Source organism: Microcaecilia unicolor, chromosome 12, assembly GCF_901765095.1.
Source record: "Microcaecilia unicolor chromosome 12, aMicUni1.1, whole genome shotgun sequence".
Classification (NCBI taxonomy): Eukaryota; Metazoa; Chordata; class Amphibia; order Gymnophiona; family Siphonopidae; genus Microcaecilia; species Microcaecilia unicolor.
Window position 1 is genome coordinate 98,700,472 of NC_044042.1, and position 25,700 is coordinate 98,726,171.

At 45.6% G+C, this 25,700-nt stretch overlaps 1 protein-coding gene across 1 annotated transcript in view; it reads right to left on the minus strand.

Moving 5' to 3' along the window:
* WNK4 (WNK lysine deficient protein kinase 4) overlaps positions 1 to 25,700 on the minus strand; it is a 443,184-nt gene that overhangs the window by 152,176 nt on the left and 265,308 nt on the right. The window contains exons 4-5 of the mRNA XM_030220935.1: positions 19,149 to 19,369; positions 13,793 to 13,950 (exon numbers count right to left, since the gene is read on the minus strand). Coding sequence (XP_030076795.1) covers positions 13,793 to 13,950; positions 19,149 to 19,369 — 379 coding nt within the window. The remainder of the gene's footprint in view (positions 1 to 13,792; positions 13,951 to 19,148; positions 19,370 to 25,700) is intronic.

Genomic DNA, 25,700 nt, shown 5'->3' on the forward strand with positions numbered 1-25,700 from the left:
CAGTGTGTGATGGCGGCCAAAAAAGCAAACAGGATAAGAATTATTAAAAAAGGGATGGTAATTAAGACCGAGAATACTATGATGCCTCTGTATTGCTCCATGGTGCGCCCTCACCTTGATTATTACATTCAATTCTGGTTGCCGTATTTCAAAAAAGATATAGCGGAATTAGAAACGGTTCAAAGAAGAGTGACCAAAATGATAAAGGGGGTGGAACTCCTTCCTTCAGCTTGGAAAAGAGACGGCTGAGGAGGGATACGATTGAGGTCTATAAAATCCTGAGTGGTGTAGAACGGGTAAAAGTGAATTGATTTTTCACTCTTTCAAAAAAGTACAAAGACCAGGGAACACTCAATGAAATCACACGGAAATACTTTTAAAACAAATAGGAAGAAATATTTTTCCATGCAATAAATAGTTAAGCTCTGGAACTCGCTAGCGGAGGATGTGATAACAGCAGTTAGCGTATGTAGGTTTAAAAAAGGTTTGGACAAGTTTCTGGAGGAAAAGTCCATAGTCTGTTACTGAGATGTACACAGGGGAAGCATTGGCAGCATGGAATGTTGCTACTAATTGGGTTTCTGCTACTTGTGACCTGGGTTGGCCACTGTTGGGAGCATGATTCTGGGCTTGATGGACCATTGGTCTGACCCAGTATGGCTATTGTTATGTTCTTATAGGACCTTTTATGTGAAGTCCAGTGCAGTGCCCGCTAGGGTGCCCCACTGCTCTGTTGGAAAGTCTGTGTGGCCAGTCTACTATGAATGCTGGCTCCTCCTACATCCCAATGACTTGATTTGTATGTTTTCCACTTGGATTATTTTTTTTAATTATCTACAAAATTAAACGTACTGAGTACTGCAACATTTAGAAAAAGGCCATTTTCAAAACAAAAAAAAATAAATGTTTTTTTTGTTTTCGAAAATTGTTATATCCACCACTTGAATTTTATATGTTTTGAGCAAAACATCCAAAGCTGGATTTAAATGTCATATCATAAATGCCCCTCTATGCATGCTTACCATTGTAATCCGCTTTGAACTTTGAAGTATACGGAATAGAAGCATTTTTAAATAAATAAATAGAATAAATGAAGGTCTATTCATTTTCACTCCTTACAGACAGCCAGTAATGGTTTTTTCATTTTTGCTCTTAAAAAAAATCAATTGTCTTCTCTTTTATAAAATTTCACTGAACTGAAGAAATCAATTTTTTGAAAACAACCACACTAAAAGTGTTCTTTACTTACCTAGAAGTAATGAATTTTCTTGGAATTTATGGTTAAAAAAAATCAGTAAACACATATCTAGTCCAGTTCTGGTTTTCAGACTTGCACACCCATTGCATTGCAATATCAGTGCTTCTCTACTTAGTCAATTTGACACCGATACCACCACAAAATCTCCGTGGATCTGCAGTTATCCCACCCAGTCCAGGTCAAACTGAACATGCTGATCCAGTCCTGTCTTTTTCCCGCTACGTATATGTCATGGGTCAAAGCCAGTCCCTAACCCAGTGCTTCCCAATCTTTTTGTGGTTATGACCCCATGATTGCAGCCAAATAAAAATGTGTGACACCTCCCCCCCCCGAAGGCAGAGAATAATGATGTATTTATAGAAAACCCACCTAGTTTGTGACCCCCAAAAGCTGGTTCTGTTACCCCATTTGGGGTTTGGGAAGCTTTCCCTTAAGCAACACATACATGAGTGGGTTTTTAGCAAGATCCAGTGAATTAATGATAGTGGCTGAATCAAGGGCATAGAGCAGATTATCGAAGCTCTGTTTCATTGCCTGTTTCTTCCCTTTAAAGATAAATCCTCTGGCTTGACAGAAAGATTATTTTACTTATTTTCCAAAGAGGCTCTGTCTACCTAGTCCATTTACCTCAAAGCAGGACCAAAACATTTATTTTCTCTCATTTATCTCTAAAATATACCAAGGAAGTAGCCAGCCCCCCCCCCCCCCCCAATTTCTGTTCAGGCCCCTGGCTGGCAGGGGTCCCCCTGCCCCACACGTAGAAGTTGTCCTCCATGTGCTGCCGCTGTGCTGGACCTCCCCCTGCCACGTACGCTCAGTTTTTAAAGAAACCGAGCATGCGCAGGGGGGGGCAGGGATCTCCCGTGCATACACAGTTTTGCGGAAACCGAGCATGCGCTGGGAGGGAGAGGGAAGCCCAGCACGGAGGTGGTGGTGGCTGCAGGTGAGAGGACCACTTCTGCTGGTGGGGTTGGGGGTCCCTCATCAGCTCAGGTATGCGAGGGTTCCCAAAATCCAAGGTCTGGCTACACGCCTCAGTACTACAAGTAACGGATTTTTAGCTTATGCTGGTTCTCACTCTCTTGGAATCACCCTGGTTACTGGGACAGGCTCTCCTTAGCCCCCCAGTCCCCTGACTCCACAAGCTTCTCCTTCAAGCTCTGCTTTCTTCCTTATCCTCCCCAGGGCCCCCCTTCAAAAGACATATACACACCTTTGTTAGCTCTTAACTCCTCCCCTGTCACTCTTCAGTCCCAGGGAACTTTTCCTCTGCATTTTGTTTCATAAACACTTCCATGAGCTGGGCTTCCTCCTACCAAGGGACCACCCAGACACCCCCCCCTCCCCCCAGTGATTCTATCTCTTAGTAATCCCATACCTAACAGGGAATTACATACATAAGAAAAATATTCAATATTCCATCTATGCAGCAATAAACCCAACTCACTCAAATACAAATTTAAAAGAACAGGGGATAGGGGCAACCCTTGAGGGCCACCCTGGGCGATATGCCATGGCTCTAACAGAGTCTGGTATTTAGTCACATCATCACACGACTTCTTTGGAACTTCTAGGTGGTGCATCACAGCCTGGGTGGCAGTACCAGTGACGGGGCAGGTTAGGTGACTGTGAATGCACGTACTACCGTTCCGAGAAGTCAGACCACAATACGTCATCTCTCAGATACTTCCTCGGCAAGGGGGGGGGTGTTGGTGGTTTCTGCTGATAAGAGACCAGTGCTATCTGCAACTGGTCAGAGGCATCAAGGGCAGGCTAGAGAGAAAGAGAGAGCTGGGGAGCTTCATGACCAGGAGTCAGAAGCAATTCCAGCTTCAAAGTAACAACTTAAAATATTATAATATATGGTAAAGTTATTTTATACATATAGATAGATAGATAGATAGATAGATAGATAGATAGATAGATAGATAGATAGATAGATAGATAGATAGATATTATGAGCTCATTAGGGACAGAAAAGTACCTGCAAAAATCTGTAAACCGCTTTGATTGTATCTACAGAAAGGTGGTATATCGTGTGGAATAAACATTAAAAAATAAACATATAATTGAAGTAGGTACAACTCCACTCAAAATTGCTTCTGACTGACACCACATCCCTGCTTTAGGGTCTGTGGTCATGAAGCTCCCCGGCTTTCTCTCTAGCCTGCCCTTGACGCCTCAGACCAGTTGCAGATAGCGCTGTCTCCTATCAGCAGAAACCACCAATACACACTTGATATACCGCCTTTCCGTAGATACAGTCAAAGCGGTTTACAGATAGTATTTTTGCAGGTACTTTTATATATGTACCTGCATATATGTGTTCTAGATCCAGAACAAAAACTTTAAAGGCTAATATCAGTATGAATCACAGTTGGAGCTGGACAGTAGAAAAACAGAGGAGTCAGAATCAGAGTTGAAGGTTTGGTGTACTGACTCCACAGCCCTGCTGCAAACGTCTGTCTTTCTCAAGAAACTGCCACCCGAGTCTTCCACGTGACGACAACCTACACTGAAACACAATTTTGCACACTAAAGAGACTAACCGTGAGATAAGTATAAGCCCTGGATGACAAATTCTGGCTCAAGAAATACTCTGACCGCTAGGTCTCTGTCTTCTATGTTTCTATAAGTAACCTGAGGAAATACTTCCTCATGGAAAGGGTGGAGAATTCGTGGAATGGCCTCCCAGTGGAAGTGGTGGAGATGAAAACAGTATCTGAATTCAAGAGAGCTTGGGACAAGTACACAGGAACTCTAAGGGAGTGATAGGGATAGTAGATGGCATGGATGGGCAGTCTGGAGAGGTCATATGGAAAGCCACTGCTTGCCCTGGGAATGGTAGCATGGAATGTTGCTACTAATTGGCTTTGTGTCAAGTACTTTACAAAAATGATAAAGGGGATGAAACGACTTCCCTGTGAGGAAAGGCTGACACGGCTAGGGCTCCTCAGCTTAGAGAAAAGACGGCTGAGGGGAGATATGATAGAGGTCTATAAAATAATGAGTGGAGTGGAACAGGTAGATGTGAATTGCTTGTTTACTCTTTCCAAAAATACTAGGACTAGGGGGCATGCAATGAAGATACAAAGTGGTAAATTTAAAACAAATCAGAGAAAATATTTCTTCACTCAACGTGTAATTAAACTTTGGAATTTGTTGCCAGAGAATGTGGTAAAAGCAGTTAGCTTAGCGGGGTTTAAAAAAGGCTTGCATAATTTCCTAAAAGAAAAGTCCATAAGCTATTATTAAGATGGACTTGGGGAAAATCCATTGCTTATTTGATCTGACTCAGTATGGCTGTTCTTGTGTTCTTATCTGGCTACATTTTTCTATGCTTCTCACCTTAAAAAGTTACAGAGTACAAAGTGCCAGGTCAGTGGATAACTACTGCCTCTACACTCACAGCCTGGAGCAGTTCAAGAGAACATCAGTGCCTAATGAAGTACATTTTACAACCTCTGCATGTGGATTGTATTTACATTGGATTGCCAAATTCTGAAAGCTGCTATTTACAAGCACAGGTCCTTGGGATGGTTAAGGTGGGCCAATAATATATGTGTATTTCCTATTTTGCAACTGCAGTTCACAAATATACACAACAATTTGTGTATATATACAAGCATAGGTTTTCAACAAGTACTCGTTTCAGTCAGAGCTTTAAACAGGGATTAAAGGAGGGAATAAAATTTCCCCATCAGGTTCAGAGGCACACATAGGTTGTTTTGACCAGGGCTTTAAGGGCCCCCTTTACAGAGCTGTGGAAAAAAAGGGGGGCCTCTGCTGGCATAGGTGCGTGTTTTTGACGCGCGCTGAGGCCCCTCTTTTACCGCAGCGGCTAAAAGGAAGGTCTTCCTTTTTTTCAGTAAATGGCTGCACGGCAAGCAAAGCACTTGCTGGGCAGCCATTTCAGGGGGAGCCTATACTGCCACCCATTGAGGTGGCAGTAAGGGCTCCCGCGCTAACCGGGCAGCACAAGGCACTGCCCGATTACCACCGGGTGCACACTGCAAAAACAAAAATATTTTTGTAGCGCCAGATATGACACGTGCTGGGAGTGAGAACTACCACTAGCCTGCTGCAGTACTCGACGGTACTTGCCTTTTAGCAAGCGGTAAGCCTGCGTTGGGCTTACTGCCACATTGTAAAAGGACCCCTATATGAGGTATCAAGAGAGTCATTTTCCTTAACCCTTCATTGTTTATTTGTGCCTCCAAAATGAAATCAAATTAAACATATGGCCTTCCTACTTAATTAATGGCAGTTACACGTGTAGGTTTGGGGCAACTACATGCGGCAACTGCAAAAATCACCACTTCCACGTGGCAGCTGTCGGGATCACGTCATCCGTTTTATCCACATTTATGTTCCTAAAACAGTTGCTCCCACTGCATATGCCGACAAATCCACATGTGCTACTGCAGATATTTAACAAGGAAAGCTTTTTCTACAATACTGCTGGACCTGCGGAGTACCACAAGGATCGACACTGTCACCTATTCTGTTCAGTATCTATCTCAAGCCACTAGCTGAGCTGATTCGGTCAATGGACACTCAGTTCTACATCTATGCGGATGATGTGCAGCTACTTATACCCATTGAACCTGACTTACCTACAGCCTTGAATAAACTGATTACCTGTCTAACATCAATTCAAGAATGAGCTAAACACAATAAACTTTGCCTGAACCCAAGTAAAACCGAGCTTCTGTGGGTGCCTAACACAAGTGGATACATACCTGACCATCAAAATCACTTTTGGGAAGTATGAACTCCCCCTCAAATCACAAGTCAGGAACCTTGGAATCAGTGGTGTGCTGGAGCCAGCTCTGTCCGGCTCGCAAAAGCCGCTTGTTAAATTTTGATAGCTCTTGCGAGCCGGTTGTTGTTGGGGGCGAGCCAGCTCCATTAGGGGAGGTAAGCATGGCAGGAGGGCGCCATCACAGGCCATGCTTACCTCCCCTGCCGCTCCGAAACATGTCCAACGAACGATGTCCTTCGCCCCCACCCTCCCCTCCCGCTCCCATCTGTCTTTTTTAATTACCTCCTTCGAAGTGCACGCTATTTAAAGCCCTGCTGCATGCTGGCCGTCTCTCCAGGCTTCCCCTGCTTGCTTCGGTGATGTTCGCGCCCTTAGTCCCGCCTTCTGATGTCATTCTGACGTCATTTCCTTTTTCCGCAAAGGCGGGACTAAGGGCACGAACATCACTGAAGCAAGCAGGGGAAGCCTGGAGAGACAGTCAGCAAGCAGCAGGGCTTTAAATAGTGCGCGCTTCGACAGAGGTAATTAAAAAAGACAGATGGGAGCGGGAGGGAAGGATGGGGTGAAGGGCATCGTTCGTTGGACATGTTTGGGAGTGGGAGGGAAGGGCAGGGGAGGGAGGAGAATCACTGGGTATGGATGGGGAGAGGGGGCAGGGGAGAGACTTGCTGGGCATGGATGGGGAGAGGGGGCAGGGGAGAGACTTGCTGGGCATGGATGGGGAGAGGGGGCAGGGGAGAGACTTTTCTGGGCATGGATGGGGAGAGGGGGGCAGGGGAGAGACTTGCTGGGCATGGATGGGGAGAGGGGGCAGGGGAGAGACTTTTCTGGGCATAGATGGGTAGAGGGGGCAGGGGAGAGACTTGCTGGGCATGGATGGGGAGAGGGGGGCAGGGGAGAGAGGAGAGTTTCAGGACATGGATGGAGGGGAGGGCAAGAGAAATTCTGGACATGGATGGAGGGGAGGGAAGGGAAGGGAGAGAGAAGAAATGCTGGACTTGGAGAGAAGATAGAGGAAGGAGATTAGATGAGGGAAAAGGAATTGAGGAGAGAAACTGCACATGGATGAAGAAAATAGGAAGAAGCTAGATCCACTGGACAGTCAAGTCTGCGGAGGACCAGAAATGAAGAAGAAAGGAGGAAAGAAAAGAAATAAATGGAAAGGAAACCCTGGAAACGGAGTCAAGGGAACAGATAGAGAGCAGCAGAATCAGATACTGGACCAGCATGATCAAAGTCACCAGACAACAAAGGTAGAAAAAAATAATTTTATTTTCATTATAGTGTTTGGAATATGTCCACTTTGAGAATCAGGTGCTGAACGTTAAAAGTTTATATTTATTTACTTATTTATGGCATTTTATCCCATATTAAACATGAATTAGATTGGAACCTGGGATCATTTAATTTTTGTTTCCTGGAGAGAGTAATGCATTGCCCCCCCTCCCCCCCCCCCCCCCCACGGCTATAGCCAGCTCTGCAATTTTGGGGGGGGCGCAGAGGTGGATCGGGGAGAGAGCCTGTTATTAAAAATTTACCAGCACACCACTGCTTGGAATACAGTTAGATTCAACACTTACTCTGATTCCCCAAATCCAAGCAACCTTCAAGAGCTGCTTCTACTTTTTGCGACAGCTACACTGCTTCTCTCCTTACATTGAGAAGGTAAATCTTATCTCAGTTGTGCATGTCATGATAACATCAAGACTGGATTACTGCAATGCACTATACAATGGTCTGACTACAAAGGGCCTGCACCAGGTCCTGTTGATTCAGAATGCAGCAGCAAGACTCATAGAAGGTTGCAAGCGACGTGACCACATCACACCATTTTTGCAAAAACTTCATTGGCTACCAGTACAATACAGGGCTAAATTTAAAACTCTATGTCTGATCTTCAAGGCCCTGAAAGGAAATGGGCCCAAGTATCTGAAGAATAGGATGATCCTCCACACAACACCAAGGACACTAAGGTCCTCCCAAGGACTTTCACTAACTACACCCTCTCCAAAAGACATTACACGATGTGATACCCGCAAGCAAGCCTTCTCTGGAGTAGCCCCCACGCTCTGGAATGCATTGCCTGAAAGGCTCCGCTTAACACTAGACTACCTCTACTTCAGGAAGCAGGTGAAAGCTTGGCTCTTCAACCAAGCCTTTAATGGAAGAAGTAACTAACTTGTTAGTCTCACTCACACACACAAGGATTGATTCCGGCTGCACATACTGCAGCTGGACATGTTTATCCACTCCTACCCTAGCTGAGATAATATTTAACCATCTCTCTAACCTCATGTGCAACTTTCTTCAAACCAGTCACCTTACTTTCTAACTCTTCCTACTTTCTTACCCATCTATATGTTACAACTTTGCCTTACCCTTCACTACCAATTATAATGTTCTATTACGTATTGTGTTGACATTGCAAGTAGTATACCATGCCATACTTTGTATTGTTAGTTGAATATTTTTACTGCTGTAATTGCCTATTGCTCATATTTGATCTGTACTTAATGTGAGTGAATTCCTCCAAAAAGGCAGTAAATAAATCTAATAATAATAAATAAACCAACTATGACCCGATCAGGATCTTTCAACTCTGATCTCTATGGGCCCAATATTCAGCCAGCGGTGATCAGTGTTTTGCTGACTGCTGCCAGCATTAACCCTGGAGATGCAAGGCTGAGCCATGTTCAGGCTCTGGTATTGAGCATAGGGAGCAGGTGAAAACATAGCAGGTTAAGTGGGATATTCAGAACCAGCTATGAAGAACCACAGAAAGACAGGACTGTGTTTTATGGGGTCCTACTTATGTGGCTATCATAATCAGTTAAGTGCTGAACACCGGCACTTAATTGGTTAAGGGGCCCTTTTACTAAGCCGTGGGAGGGCCTAAGCATGTGCAGCATGCGCCAAAATGGAACTACTGCCAGGCTAGTGTGCCCGTGCCCCCCCCCCCCCTCCCGGCAGTAATTTTGGATTTGGTGAGTGCTCATTCCGGCGGTAGAAATTATTTTTTTCATTTTCTACCACATGCGGCATTTCCGGCAGTAATTGGCGTAGCCAGATTTCGGCGGGATGGGGGTCCAGAGCCCGAGGTGAGGGGGCACATTTTAGCCCCCCCGGAGCCCCTGCCCCGCCATTGCCGACCCCCCCACTGCCACCACCGCCACCAACAACTTTGACCCCCCCCTGCCGATGACCCTCTCGACCTCCCCCTCCCGCCGCCAACCCTCCCTCGTCGTCGCCTACCTTTGCTGGCGAGAGACCCCAACCCCTGCCAGCCGAGGTTCTCTTCTTCCTTCGTTCTATTTCTCAGTTGTGCAGGACGTCAGACTGAGAAACAGAACGAAGGAAGAAGAGAACCTCGGCTGGCAGGGGTTGGGGTCCCCTGCCAGCAAAGGTAGGCGACGGCGGTTTGACGGCGGGCGGGCGGGAGGGAGGGAGGGAGGGGGGGTCGAGAGGGTCGTTGGCAGGGGGGTCCAGGGACAAATCTACGGGGGCCCAGGCCCCCGTGGCCCTACATAGCTACGCCCATTACTGCTAGATCAGTGGGTGGTGGTAAGGGCTCAGGCTGTAAATATGTGCACGCCCATTTTCCGGCCAATTAATAAAATGCCTTTTCCCAGACACAGTAAAAAAAAATGGCCTGGTGCGCGCCAAAAACACATGCCCAACTACTGCAGGCTACTTTTTACCGCAGCAAAAGGACCCCGAAGCATAGGAGCCAACTTTTCAAAATTATTGGGGGTGCTAAGCCCAATGAAAAAAAACCCTCCCTGGACACATACAAGGAATTTTCTCAATATTGGGGGTGTTCAAGCACCCACAGAGTCGGCTCCAATGCCCCGAAGTGCCTGCTTCACCCTCGGAACGCTCCCAAATTAGATGGTTCCGGCATGAGCACTAACCAGGCATTTTAGTGGCACTATTTGGTTAAGTGCCGCTTAAAATGTCCGGTTAGCCCCAGAGAGGTGATTTATTTATTTAACAAAATTTATAGCTCACACATCGTAACATCTGAGCAGGTTACAATAAAACAAACATATTCATGATCACAAACCTCATTAAAACAAATGGTCATTACAACTATAGAAAATTCTAAAAAATACAAAGATAAAAATTACAATGCAAACTAATTGTACATTTGAAAAATGCAATCAATGCTATAAATGCATTTAACTAACGCAAAACAATTAAAACAGTCTTAAACTCCCTGCTACCCAGAAAAAGCCTTACCGAACAACAGAGGCAAGGAAGAAATCTGAAGCAAAAACAGCAGAAGAGCATTCCACAATGTGGGGCCAAGAAATGCGAGAACGAATCGTTTGCAAACGAACATCATGAAGAGAAGGAATTTGCAACAACACTTGATCTTGAGGCCAAATGGGACAGTAGTCCCGCAACCTCTGAGTCAAGACCAATGGAGCATCATAAGTATATTGCCATACTGGGAAAGACCAAAGGTCCATCAAGCCCAGCATCCTGTTTCCAACAGTGGCCACTCCAGGGCACAAATACCTGGCAAGATTCCAAAAAAGTACAAAACATTTTATGCTGCTTATCCGAGAAATAGATTTTCCACAAGTCCAATTTAAGAATGGTCTATGGACTTTTTCTTTAGGAAGCTGTCCAAACCTTTTTAAAACTCTGCTAAGCTAACTGCCTTTACCACATTCCCTGGCAACAAATTCCAGAGTTTAATTACACGTTGAGTGAAGAAACTTTTTCTCCGATTCGTTTTAAATTTACTACATCGTAGCTTCATCACATGCCCCCTAGTCCTAGTATTTTTAGAAAGCGTAAACAGACGCTTCACCTGTTCCACTCCACTCATTATTTTATAGACCTCTATCATATCTCCCCTCAGCCATCTTTTCTCCAAGCTGAAGAGCCCTAGCCGCTTTAGCCTTTCCTCATAGGGAAGTCATCCCATCCCCTTTATCATTTTCGTTGCCCTTCTCTGTACCTTTTCTAATTCCACTATATCTTTTTTGAGATGCGGCGACCAGAATTGAACACAATATTCGAGGAGCGGTCGCACCAAGGAGCGAAACAAAGGCATTATAATGTCCTCATTTTTGTTTTCCATTCCTTTCCTAATAATACCTAACATTCTATTTGCTTTCTTAGCCACAGCAGCACACTGAGCAGAAGGTTTCAACGTATCATCGATGACGACAATTTAACAACTTTGAATAACTTTGTGTCATCAGCAAATTTAATTACCTCACTAGTTACTCCCATCTCTAGATCATTTATAAATATGGTAAAAAGCAGTGGTCCAAGCACAGAATACTGACCATTTAACCCTACTCTCTGTTTTCTATCTTTTAACCAGTTTTTAATCCACAATAGGACACTACCTCCTATCCCATGACTCTCCAATTTCCTCTGGAGTCTTTCATGAGGTACTTTGTCAAACGCCTTCTGAAAATCCAGATACACAGTATCAGCCGACTCACCTGTACCCACATGTTTGTTAATCCCTTCAAAGAAATGTAATAGATTGGTGAGGCAAGATTTCCCTTCACTAAATCCATGTTGGCTTTGTCTCATTAATCCATGCTTTTGAATATGCTCTGTAATTTTGTTCTTTATAATAGTCTCTGGCCCGTGCAATTAGCCATGCTGCAGAGTTTTGTGCCACTTTCAATGCCTGCAGCGTTGTATGTGTAAAACCACACAACAAGGCATTACAATAATCAAAATGCGGCAGCACCAAATGAAAATTCTGATCAGACAGAAAATCTCTTAATCTAACAACTAACCATAACTTGAAAAACACTAGCTTAACAAGTGAAGCAACGTATGGTGTAAAAGACACTGCAGTATCCAAAATTACTCCCAAACCATGAATAGAAGCAGAGACAGGGACAAAAACGGAATCCAGATTAAAGCCACGGAAAGGACACAAGCCTCTCCTGAAATTGCTAGCCACAAAAATCTGAGTTTTGGCTACACTCGTTAAACCAGACTGAAAATAATGTCTCTACTGGACATTTAAAATCGTTTTGAATATCGAGCCCCATGTTCTTCTTAAAATTGGACTAAAACTGAACAGCACCTGGCCAGTTAAATGGCAAGTAACCAGCTATCTTCAAATATTAAATACATATCCAGCTACTGTAACCAATCACATTGGGCCACTTACATAGCTGGTATATCTTTAGCCGGTTTAAACAGTTACCTTTGAATAACGACTTAGCCGGTTATCTTTAAACCAGCTAAAAATAAAGCAGATATTCAATGTCAGTCACTGAAAACGGCCTGGTACTTAATATCCAGGCTGACTGCTGAATGTGGGAGTTAGCCAGGCTCCCTCCCTTGGTCTGAATAACAGCCCCATAGTGAATTAGAATATCACATTAATGGAAAGTAACAGCTCAGCCGATCACACACATGAAAGCACTGATCTCGAACCCCCCCCCCCCCCCCCAAATTTGGTATTCTGCAGAGTTTGCTATCTCACATGTCCATCTTATCTGGAATCACACTTTTTTTGTTTTGTTTTGTTACATTTGTACCCCGCGCTTTCCCACTCATGGCAGGCTCAATGCGGCTTACATGGGGCAATGGAGGGTTAAGTGACTTGCCCAGAGTCACAAGGAGCTGCCTGTGCCGGGAATCGAACTCAGTTCCTCAGTTCCCCAGGACCAAAGTCCACCACCCTAACCACTAGGCCACTCCTCCACTCCACTTGGGTATCTGGATAATGCAAAGTTCAAAAAATGGGGTAATGTCCTTACAGTAGCTTTGCTAGATAATTCCTGGTCTATGGCTAACACTCATGACTCACACTGAAGCCAAAGTGAGAAATGGTCCATACGTGGTAGGAAAAGCAGGGGAGAGAGAGAGACGAAGAAGTCGAGAGGAGAGGGGACGGGAGAAAGAGGGATGGATTTTAAATGCTCCTAAGGCCTAAGTAAAGGAAGTCTAGGAATAAACAGTAAAGTGAACAAATTAGGGAAGAATCTGCATTACTGTTGAGACAACATTGAAGCTGACTATATTGAAAATGCAGTCTATTATAAAGCCACCAGATGGCACTGCTCCATTTAGAGGTTTAAGTATTAAGGGCAATTCTATAAACTAGGAACCTGTATTTACACTCCACATGAGCTCGTAAATGTAGAAAATATTAGCTCTTAAATGCATAAGTGCACATTTAACTGCGAAAGTGCCAGCAGAGTACCTAAGTGCTATTCTGCAATGATCTGCATAAGTGGTACAGGCGTAAATCAATGGTTCTCAACCCAGTCCTCGGGAGACACCTAGAGGCATATTTTCAAAGCACTTTGGGAGGCTAAGTTCCATAGGTTTCTATGGAACTTTGGGAGGCTAAGTGCTTTGAAAATGAGCCCCCTAGTCAGTCAGGTTTTCAGCATACCCTTGGTGAATATGAATGAAATAGATCTGCATAGATCAGAGGTAGTGAATGCAAATTTATCTCGTGCATATTCATTGTGGATATCCTGAAAACCTGACTGGCTAGATGTGTCTCAAGGACAGGGTTGAGAAGCCCTGGTGTAAATGCAAATGGGGGTGGGGGGTGGGTGGGAGTATATACATGGAGGAAGCATGGGCGAGGCTCTCACTTATGCAAATAATTTACAGAATACTGTGAGTTACATGCATCCACGCCGCATGTATGCGACTGCAGCTACAACAGATTTAACCCTGTGAAGCGCTGCGTACAACTAGTAGCGCTATAGAAATGATTTATAGTAGTAGTAGTAGTACAGAAAGGCCTTGCACTTGATACTTACCGAGGTAACCTTGCGGTAGATCTGGGCTGCGTTCTGGCACTCTGAGTATGGGTACTCCGACGTGGCCATTTCCAGCATACACATCCCGAAGGCATAGACATCGACAGCTTCATCATACTTCTCCTCATACATCTCTGGGGCCATAAACTCCGGTGTTCCTGAAGAGCAGCAAAGAATCGCATTAACACCACGACCACTTCAGATCTTTCCGTTCCTACAGACCTACCTACGTTTTTTCGTTCTTCCAAAACAGTTCAGTGGTGTTGAACACTTTGCTGGATCATCAAACACACCAGCAGAGTTATTTTTACTCTGAAGGAGTGAAATCTTACTGCTAGTGGAGAGCAATGGCGTAGCTACGTGGGGCCACGGGGGCCTGGGCCCCTGTAATTTGGCCCTGGTCCCCCCTGCCGACGACCCTCTCGACCCCCCCTCCCGCCACCAACCCACCGTCGGGGACCCCAACCCCCGCCAGCTGAGGTCCTCTTCTTCTTCCGCGCAAGGCTTCGCACAACGTGCAGGAAGTTAGACTCAGAAACAGAACGAAGCCTTGCGCCGGAAGAAGAGGACCTCGACTGGCGGGGGTTGGAGTCCCCCGCCACCAAAGGTAGGCGGCGGCAGGGGAGAGTTGGCGGGGGGGGGGAGGGGGTCAAAATTGTTGGTGGTGGTGGCGGCGGCAGTTGGCAATGGTGGGGGGGTTGGCGGCGCCGGGGGGGGGCTAAAATGTGCCCCCTCACCTCAGGCTCTGGACTCCCCTCCTGCAGAAGTCTGGCTACGCCCCTGGGGGAGAGGGGGTGCGGGAGAGGGGGTGCCTTGTAAGAAGAACATGACCCGTTCAATTTCCCTCCCATTCTGTGATCAGAGTCCCTGCTGACACAGCCAACTACGGTGCTCCTGGTGATGATAGAGGTTATGTGCTGCTCTACTCTCCCATCCCCCTCCCCATCTCCATCCACCAAGAGCGGAGCTCAAACAGAAAACTCATCTCACCCTTCAGAGAGAGCTTAAAGAATGAAAAGGTACAGTAAAGGTGAACAGGGGCAGCCCGACCATTAGGCCACCTGAGGCGGGGGCCTCAGGTGGCATTCTTCAGGAGCAGCATCTCCCTGGCGTTACCCAGCAGCAATTCCCATACGCTACCTTGCCGCTGGCACCCGGCATCTCCCCTTTGTGGCGTTCCCCGACAGCAATTCCTATAAGCTGCCCTGCTGCCAGCACCTGCCTCTTCCCTTTACTGCGGCTGCCTCTCTGATGTAACTCTCTGGGAAGAGGCGGGTGCCGGCAGCAGTGCAACCCTGCGAACGGGCTGGAGGTAGGAGGGGGGGCAGCATCTCGGTCCAGGGGGCGGCATCTCGCCGTGGGCTGGCCCTGAAGGTGAAAATACTATAGAATCTTCTCCATAAGAATAAAACCTGCCTGATATAGGGGCCCTTTTACAAAGGCACCAGTATTCTCTCTCTACGCACATTCAGCATGCACCCCCCTGAAGGTAATTTTGGATTTGGCTTGTGCCCATACCGCCGGAACAAATGATTGTTTTACTTCCTACCACACGCGGCTTTTCCTGCGTTAATCAGCAGTTGATGTGTGCCAACCAATCACTGCATGTGTAGCACATGACAGGGGCATAGCCAGACACCCAATTTTGGGTGGGCCTGGGCCCAAGATGGGTGGGCAGAAGAATTCTACCCTGTCCTACAAGTGATTTGACCTCTCCCTCTCTTGCCTGCATGCCATATGGACTCTCTAACAACCCCCTCCCCCACATACCTTTTAAACAGCTGATTTTCACTGGCAGCAAGCAGCAACTAATACACACTGCTCATGTTGGCCCCACAGCCTTCCCTCTGATGCAACTTCCTGTTTCCGCATAGGCGGAAATACATCAGAGGGAAGGCTGTGGGGCCGGTGTGAACAGTATGCATCAGTTGCTGCTCTGGGTGGGCCTGAGCCCAAAGTGGGTGGGCCCGGGCCCATCCTTGGCTACGCCACTGGCACATGCCGTAAATAGGCGCACGCTGGTTTCAATTTTACTGCCGGTCCTTTTCCCAGCCCATTGAAAAAAAGCCCCTTTTCTCCAGACGTGGTAAAAACCGGTCCAGTGTGCGCCAAAAACACGTGCCCAAAACTACAGGAGGCCACTTTTTGCCGTGGCTTAGTAAAAGGAACCCATAGTGATTTATCAGAAACCAAGGCTCATGCGTCTACTAAGGAAGCTCTCCCATTTTCTGTGATTGCACAAGAAAGCTGCATCCGAATGGACCCCTCAGTCAAGGTATCTCTATAAAAGAGAAGGCATGATCTAATAACTAAATTACAGAACCACAAGCTAGGGACACGGGTCCATTCTCAAAGAGCACGCTCAAATCCCTGCACGAACTTGCAAAATGCCCAAACATCCTATGCGTCTGATAACCCAACTGTATCAGGTAAGAACGGAAATATTGTTCCTTCAATCCTCACCCCTGCCGGAAGCTTCTACATAGTCTGTGTACTACTACTACTATTAAACATTTCTATAGCGCTACTAGACTTACGCAGCGCTGTACAAATTAACATGAAAAGACAGTCCCTGCTCAACAGAGCTTACAATCTAAATTGGACAGACGAACAGACTAGAGGTGTTATTCTATGTTATCCACCCTGGAGTTGGTTAAGGAGAGGAAGAAAAACAAACTACACAGAAGGCAACAAACTACTCCCAAATCATCTTGATTCTTTTCCTCTCTGGTACAAAAGGAGTAAATTGTCCTAAGGTTGTTAGCATGGACTCTGTTAATATCCCCATTGTCCATCAGATTAGAAATTTGGGGGTGCAACTTGACACTACATTATCTATGAAAAACCAGGCTGGAAATATAATAGCAAAGGTATTTTATAAATTAAGGATTGTACGGCGTATTAGATCGCTGGTTTCTGTCGAAAACTTTTGTAAAATTGATCAGTCTATAGTTTGTCCACTGTTAGATTACTGTAATGGTTTGCTAATGGGGATTACCGGTAATATGCTGAAGGCATTGCAAGTTGTTCAAAATGCTATAGCCCACGTGATTAGAGGAGGTTCCTGTTATGCTCATGTTACTCCAATCTTGAAGTCGCTGCATTGGCTCCCTGTAAAATATCATATTGAATTTAAAATTTTATTGTTAGTTTTTAAAATATTGAATGGTAATATTTCACCAACTCTTTAGTGCCACTCTAAGATGTTATCAACCTGCTCACTCTCTGAGATAATCTCAGAAACAGCTACTTGATGTGCCTTCATTTCATCAGGTTTATTTGGAAGAATGTACATAAGTACTTAAGTATTGCCATACTGGGACAGACCAAAGGTCCATCAAGCCCAGCATCCTGTTTCCAACAGTGGCCAATCCAGGTCACAAATACCTGTCCAGATCCCAAAAAAGTACTAAACATTTTATACTGCTTATCCCAGAAATAGTGGATTTTCCCCAAGTCTATGGACTTTTTCTTTAGGAAGCTGTCCAAACCTTTTTTAAACTCCACTAAGCTAACCGCCTTTACCACATTCTCTGGCAGCGAATTTCAGAGTTTAATTACATTTTTTACATCAAATGTCCGAAATTATGGCATGCGTTGCCCATTGAATTTTGTTTAATACAGAATAAGGATCAGTTTTAAAAAAGCTCTAAAAACTCATTTATTTCTTCAGGCTTTTGGTTCCTTTGATGTACAATATTAATTTAATACCATATAATTTAATTTGTTGTATGTTTTATTTTAAGAGTAATATAGCAATTTTTGTATAATTTGTTGAGCAAAGAAATAATTTTTATTGTTTTGTCCTTTTATATTTTGTAGGTGGCTTGTTCTCTGCTTAGACTTTTATAGATATAGCAGGTTATAAATAAAGTTTTATTATTATTATTGGGAATATTAGTTCCATTCAACATGTGCAAAGGAATGGAGTCACCAGGTCCATCATCCTATGGTAAGTGGTCCGGTTTCCTGGAGGAAGCCAACAGCTCCTTCCGGGGTCCTTTTTCTAAGCTGCGATACAAATTGGCCTTAATGTGCCCTTACCCAGGTCTTTCCAACCTACTAGGGCCAGTTTTTACACAGCTGTAAAATAGCCTTTTTTCTATTTACTTCATTAATGGTCATGCGCTAATGTTGCCATTATCGCACTCTTTGGTATGGATCCCAGCTAAAGACAAAAAGAAGGAGCAATCTCCTGCAGGCACTGCCACATGTACTGCTGAAAGGTAGAAGATAAAAGCATGAGCGAGAACCAGAGGGTAAACCAGACAGATTGGGTGTTTCAAATGTTCCTCATCTGCTGTGATCTACTACATATATCCTAGGTCTGTGGGTGCAGTGGATGCCTGAGCAACACCAATATTGAATAAACCTCTTCCTGTTGTCAAGGAAGCATAACGCACCCTCAGCCATTTTGAAAAGTTGGCTACAATGATCTGCTATGTTACTATGTAGAAGAAAAGATGGCCGTCTCCATCCCTAATGCATTTACGTCTAAACAGACCTCCTTCAGGGGTCTTCAGCGGAGATTGGGCGGCAACACCAGTAATTGGGAAGCAAAGCCAGTGCTAGGCAGACTTCTATGGTCTGTGCCCTGAAAATGGCAAGGACAAATCAAGGCCTGGTATACAGATAAAGTATCACATACAATGAGTTTATCCTGATGGGCAGACTGGATGGATCTTACAGGTCTTTATCTGCCATCATCTACTATGTTACTATGTTATCTGTCACAAAGCTTATACCCTAGTTGGGACTGTGTACTATACCTACATACAATACTATTGATTAGGGGTGGACTGAGACTACTCTGGTCCCCCCTCCCGCCATGCTGCTGCTGCTGCCACTAGTGCCCTACCCCTGCCGTGCTCCCTCTCTCCCACCGTGTTGCCACTGTTTCCCCCTTACCTTGAAGGGCCCTGGTGGTCTAGTGGCTGTGGCTTCTTTGGGGGCAGGAAATAAATACCCTCTTTCCTGCCCACCCGCTGCCTCTACTCTGCCCGGCACGGCGCCATGTTTTCAAAATGGTTGCCAAGACTACCAATCTTGGCAGCCATTTTGTAAACACTGAAGTGCAACCAAGGAGAATAGTGGCAGCGGCCACTAGACCACCAGGGCCTCATGGAGGCTGTAGTGTGTGGTGGTGGGCAACTGGGCACAGCCTCTGGACCCTCAGGCACTGCCCGGTTGCCCGAATGATCAGTCAGCCCCTGCTATTGATACTAAAACTGCTTACTGGATTATGAAGCTTTGATGCAGTATTTTGTATATCAGACCCACCTACAATGTTATATTTACAATATCGCAACTATCAATATTATATAACCCACATTTAATATTATTATATATACTCTACCTATCACACTCTTGGCAAAAGAGGCACTCTTGAGTGTGGCTAAGCCAAGGTCTCCGATCTTCACTGATCCCGTGGGCCCAGTGATGAAAATGTTGTCACACTTGAGGTCACGGTGAATAATGGGAGGAGAGCGGGTGTGCAGGAAGTGCAGGCCCTTCAGGATCTGGCGGCTCCAGCGCTGCAGAACCTTCAGCTTCATCTCCTTGAATCTCTTCAGGTAGCTGTGTGCACAAAACAGGAGACACTGTCAGCCTTCTGCTAAGATTCTGTATATGGCGCCCGGAAAACCTGAGCAGAAATCATTTCCGCCTAAGCATATTCTATGATTTAGGCGCGGTATATAGAATAGCACTTAAAACGACACGTGTCCATTTACACCAAAGAAAAAGTGGCGTAATTCCCTGTGCATAGATCTATGTGAGCTGGGTCATATTCTATAACAATGTGCCTAAATTTGGGAACGACCATGTTGCTCATTTCCCTACCCTTAGCCACGCCCCTTTTGAACTGCGTGCTTTAGAATTTAGGTGCCTTTCATTACAGCATACGCTTAGCGAGTTATGCGTGTAAATTCTAATTATTGCCAATTAGTGCTCATTACGCCGATTGCCTTGTTAAGCCGATTAAGTTACGCGCATTGTTATGGAATACACTTAGATTTCGGCGCGGAACACTAGGCACAATACATAGAATCCGTCAGAATATGTTTCACTTGGGTATGAGGTTCCTACTTGGAACCAATTGGTTCCATTTTTTCCAGACGGGCTGATCCAGGCTTGGTTTTGCCCCCCTCTGTATGCAGGGATGTTAGTTACTGCTTTTCAAAGAACAACTGGAGATTGTTGGTGAAATACGGTTAAACTGGGACTGTCTTAGTCTGTCCCTGCTCTGCTCCCACTGCTGTGTTCACATGTTTACATTCAGTCTGCAATATACTGACAGCCTAAGGAGGTTGACAGAGGAGACGGCATGAGCCTATCTAGCCCATTATGAGGGCTGAATCCAGTAGGCGGAGCTCGCCGGCATTTTAGTTCACCCAAAACAATAGCAAAGGATTAGTAGAAATAACGGACTGATTATGCGTGGCCCATCTGTAAAAAGTCTAAAACTGTTCCTGTTGGATAGGCAGTGCCTTAAAAGGTGGCGGATAAAAAGATTTTTTTTAATGTATTTGCCTTTAAAAATATTTCTTCAGCTGGCGGGGGACCCCAACTCCCGCCAGCCGACCCGAGGTCTTTAAAGTTCTTCTTCGGCCTCCGTGCTGCTGTTGAAAGCTGTTGAATCCAGTTCGGAGTCTGATGTCGCAGCACATTGTACATGCAGGAGCGTCCTGCAAGTACAACGTGCTGCGATGTCAGACTCCGAACTGGATTCAACAGTTTTCAACAGCAGCACGGCCATGGAGGATGAAGAAGAACTTTAAAGACCTCAGGTCAGCTGGTGGGGGTTAGTGTCTCCCGCCAGCTGAAGAAATATTTTTAAAGGCAGTGGCAGGTGGAAGCGGACCTCGGCTGGCGGGGGTTGGGGTCCCCCGCCAGCAAAGGTAAGCAACGGCAGCGGGGGAGGGTTGGCGGCGGGAGGGGGGGCGGAGAGAGTCGTTGGTGGCAGGGGGGTCTGGCAATGGTGGAGGGGGGGGGGTAAAATGTGCCCCCTCCCTCTGGCCCCCCCCACCGCCGGAGTCCAGATACGCCCCTGGATGGGAGGGGAGGACAGGGGAGAAAGGAGAGTTGCTGGACATGGATGGAATAGAGGAAAGACAGTAAGGCGATGCACATGGACGGTGGGGAAGGGAGAGAGGAGAAATGCTGGACATGGATGGAGTGTAGGCCAGGGAAGAGAGGAGAAATGTTGGAGGAAAGGAAAGACAGAGGAAGGAGATGCACACGGATGGAGGGGAAGGGAGAGAGGAGAAATGCTGGACATGGATGGAAGGGAGAGAAGAGAGAGGAAGTGAGATGAACATGGATTTAGGGGAGAGAGGAGAAATTCTGGACACGGATGGAGGGGAGAGAGTTGAAATGCTGGACGGATGGGGAGGGAAGAGAGGGGAAGTGAGATGAGCATGGCTGGAGGAGAGGAGAAATGCTGGACAAGGATCATGGAGGGGGGAGAGGAAAAAAGCTGGATATGGATGGATGAGAGGGCAGAGAGAGGAAGGAAATGCATATGGATGGAGGGGAAGGAAGAAAGAGGAAGGAGATGCATACTGACAGAGATAAGGGAAAGAGAAAAGAGGAGAAAAACTCACTCACTCACTCTCTCTCTATATATATATATATATCACCCCTTCAACAATAAGCACACTCAAAGCCAAACATCACTTCAATACACACACTGTGAGACACACACAATATCACAAAAAACACAGACACTCACCCCCAACCTCCAAATCCACCCCACCCTAAGTCACTTTCACACACACACACACACACACACACACACACACACACACACACACACACACACACACAAACTGTCTCTGTGACACAGACAGACAAAATGTAGTTCCGTGACACACATGATCTTTCACACGCCCCCCTCCCCCCCAAAACCACAGAAGATGCACAAGGATAGATGCACACTCAATCTCTCTCTCTCTCTCTCACTCTATATCATCTCTGCAACAATAACCACCCTCAAAGCCACACACCACTTCATCCCACTTTGCCAGCACGGGACAGGAGGGTCGCTGCACATGGATGGCTGAAGGGGGGGCAGGGGAGAGAGGTCGTTCGCTGGACATGGGTGGCTGCAGGGGGAGCAGGGGAGAGAGGGTCGCTGGACATGGGTGGCTGGAGGGGGGCGGGGTGAGGGAGGTCCTCAGACCAGAGAGGTGGGGTGGAAGGGGGTCCTCAGACCATAAAGGGAGGTGGGGGCACATATTCACTCTCTGTCTCTCACATACACTCTCTCTGACACACTCTATCTCTCTGTCACACACACACAGTCTCTCATACACAGACACTGTCTCTCACACACTCTCTCTCACACACAAACACACACACACTCTGTCTCTCTCATTCTCTCTCTGACACACACACTCCATCTCTCACACACACACAATCTCTCTCAAACATACACTCAGAGGAAAACTTTGCTAGTGCCCGTTTCATTTCTGACAGAAACAGGCCTTTTTTAATAGGCAAAAGCTGGATCCACTCTATACCTCCTCCAGTCTAATCCGCGGAGGACCCAGCTTTTACCTATGGATGTAGGGCAAGAAACGAAGAAGAAAGGAGGAAAGTAAAGAAATGTATGGAAAGGAAGCCCTGGAAATGGAGTTAAGATAAAGAGCAGCAGGATCAGATACTGGGACCAGCATGATCAGAAAAACAATGTCACCAGACAAGAAAGGTAGAAAAAAAATCATTTTGTTTTCATTTTATTGTCTGGAATATGTCCAGTTTGAGAATTTACATAAGTAATGCCATACTGGGAAAAGACCAAGGGTCCATCGAGCCCAGCATCTTGTCCACGACAGCGGCCAATCCAGGCCAAGGGCACCTGGCAAGCTTCCCAAACGTACAAACATTCTATACGTTATTCCTGGGATTTGGGATTTTTCCAAGTCCGTTTAGTAGCGGTTTATGGACTTGTCCTTTAGGAAACCGTCCAACCCCTTTTTAAACTCTGCTAAGCTAACCGCCTTCACCACATTTTCTGGCAATGAATTCCAGAGTTTAATTACACGTTGGATGAAGAAAGATTTTCTCCGATTTGTTTTAAATTTACTACACTGTAGTTTAATCGCATGCCCCCTAGTCCTAGTATTTTTGGAAAGCGTGAACAGACGCTTCACATCCACCTGTTCCACTCCACTCATTATTTTATATACCTCTATCATGTCTCCCCTCAGCCGTCTCTTCTCCAAGCTGAATAGCCCTAGCCTCCTTAGTCTTTCTTCATAGGGAAGTTGTCCCATCCCCGCTATCATTTTAGTCGCCCTTCGCTGCACCTTTTCCAATTCTACTATATCTTTCTTGAGATGCGGCGACCAGAATTGAACACATCTGCTGTCTTATTTTGCACCGGGTATACTGGAGCTGTAACAGCTTACAGAAAATATTTATAATGAAAAAAAATCACAAGTTATTTTTTTCTCCTATACTGGTACAGTATTTTCAATGATACCTGTATATATACACCATGGCTGGTATAAGGGATGTTGCTACTGTGGGTGTGGCTACCATATATTTTCTGGTGATCCCACCCATACTGAGTACTGGTACCTTTTTATCTACAAAAAAGCACTGCCCAGCACAAACCTGAAGGCAGCATCACTGGTGGTCTAGTGGAGTCTTACGGAGTAGGAAAGATCCCCCATCTTTCCTGCCCGCTGCTGGCGCTGACCCTCCTACAGCCGCATCAACTCTTTAAAAATGGCTGCTGAGACTTCCAGGGCTGACCTCGCAAGACTTTTGCTGAAGTCTTGCGAGGCTGCCCTTGAAAGTCTCGGCAGCCATTTTAAAGAAGAAGTGGCTGAAGGAGGGTCAGTGCCAGCAGCGGGCAGGAAAGACGGGGGATCTTTCCTGCCCCGAAGAATCCACAAGACCACCAGGGACGCTGCCTTCAGGTATGCGCTAGGATTGGGACCCTTTGGCTCGGGGGAGCGGGGAGGAAGTTTGTAATAGGTAGGTGAGGTGGGGTGGGGAGGATACTGTAAAAACAAAAAAAGTGAAATTTTTAAAAATGCTGCTGGCTTGTGCATAGGGATGTACACAGAGGAAGTATAATAAGGGAATAACTTTTCATAGGTAGAGTAGTAATTTGTTATATATTGTAATCTGTGTGTCATTTAGAGGGGCTGGTTATAGGGACACCCTAACCCTGTTATATTGGTGCAGAGATTTTTTTTTTCTCCTGGTAAAGGGCTTCTAAAACAGACATCATGTTTTGGGAATCAGGTGCTCAACATTCACAGTTTCTATTTACTTATTTATGACATTTTATCCCAAATTAAACATGAATTAGATTGGAACCCGGGAGCATTTAATTTTTTTTTCCCGGAGAGAGTAATGCATTGCCCCGCCCAGGCTCTCTCCCTGGGTATAGCCAGCTCTGCAAGTTGGGGGGGGGGGGGGGGGCGCAGAGGTAGATGGGGGCACACAGAGGTGGACTGGGGAGAGAGCCTGTTGTTAAAAATTTACTTGCACACCACTGCCTAGATCCTTTCAAGAAAGCCAGTTAATTGTTTAACTTATTAGTGGAACAAAACCACAGAGGCATGGTATGGTCGCATTTTTAATATGATAATACTAGGGCCCAGCTAAGGAACAGGTTATTTTGCGTTAGTTTTCACTGGACCAAACTTGCTTTCCTTGTGCCATCACCATCCAGCTGGATAGGCAGTGTCTTAAAAGGTGGAGGATAAAGAATTTCTTTTTTACATTTATAGCCCACATTATCCCATGCAAACTGAGGTTCAATGTGGCTTACATTTGAAAATACAGTGAGACAGAATAATAGAATTCAGTAATATCATGGGAGCAAGGAGATGGATATGTCTGAAACATTTAACAAAGTTGAGATTAGCATATAAACCCAACCGGGCATTTACAAGTCTGTCTTTTAATAATGCTCAGAAAATATAGCCATAAGTATAGGTAGTTAGTTATTCAACCATTATCACATGCACACAAGCATCCATACTGCTGCTACTACTACTTATCATTTCTACAGCTGTATGCTGGACATGAAGAGACAGTCCCTGCTCAACAGAGCTTTCCATCTAATTAGGCCAGACAAACAGGACAAATAAGGGATTAGAGAGTTACTTAAGGTGGGAATGATACATCAGACATGGGTACTGAACAAGTGAATAGGGATTAGGAGTTAAAAGCAGCCTGAAAAAGGTGGGCTTTTAGCCTAGATTTGAAGACGGCCAGAGATGGAGCTTGACGTACTAACTCAGGAAGTTTATTTCAGGCGTATGGTGCAGCAAGATAAAAGGAACGGAGTTGGCAGTAGAGGAGAAGGGTACAGATAAGAGAAATTTACCCAATGAACAGAGTTCCTGGGGAGGAGTGTGCCAAAGTAAACAACAACTTATACTGAGTGCATCCAAATCTTAATTTTATTTCCTCATTTCCACCTTCCAAAATTCTAGACAGCAGATGTACAGATCTGTAGGACCCAAAGCAGACCAAAACAAGTAAAGTCAAAAACAACACAGTTTATACCTAATTGTTCAGCCACCCTTAGGATTCGCCTTTGGGTTTAAAAAGCAATACCATGTGAATGTAAAGTCTGGATAAACGCAGGGCTGGATTAACACTATATTGGGCCCTAGGCAAACATATTTGTGCCTCCCCCCCCCCCCCCCCCATCATCTACCTCTCCAAGAGCAGCAGAGAAAAGTGCAGAGCCTTACTGTGGGTATGATAGAGTGATAGTTTGTGAGTGAGAATGAGGACTATGCAAGCACATGTTTTGAATGGAGAGGCTTAATGGGTAGAGATGGAGAGCTGCTAAGTTATAGGGTTACCATATGTCCTCTTTTTGAGGACACGGCTGGGCAACTGTGCGGGTTTTGCCAACCTGCTCGTTTACCCG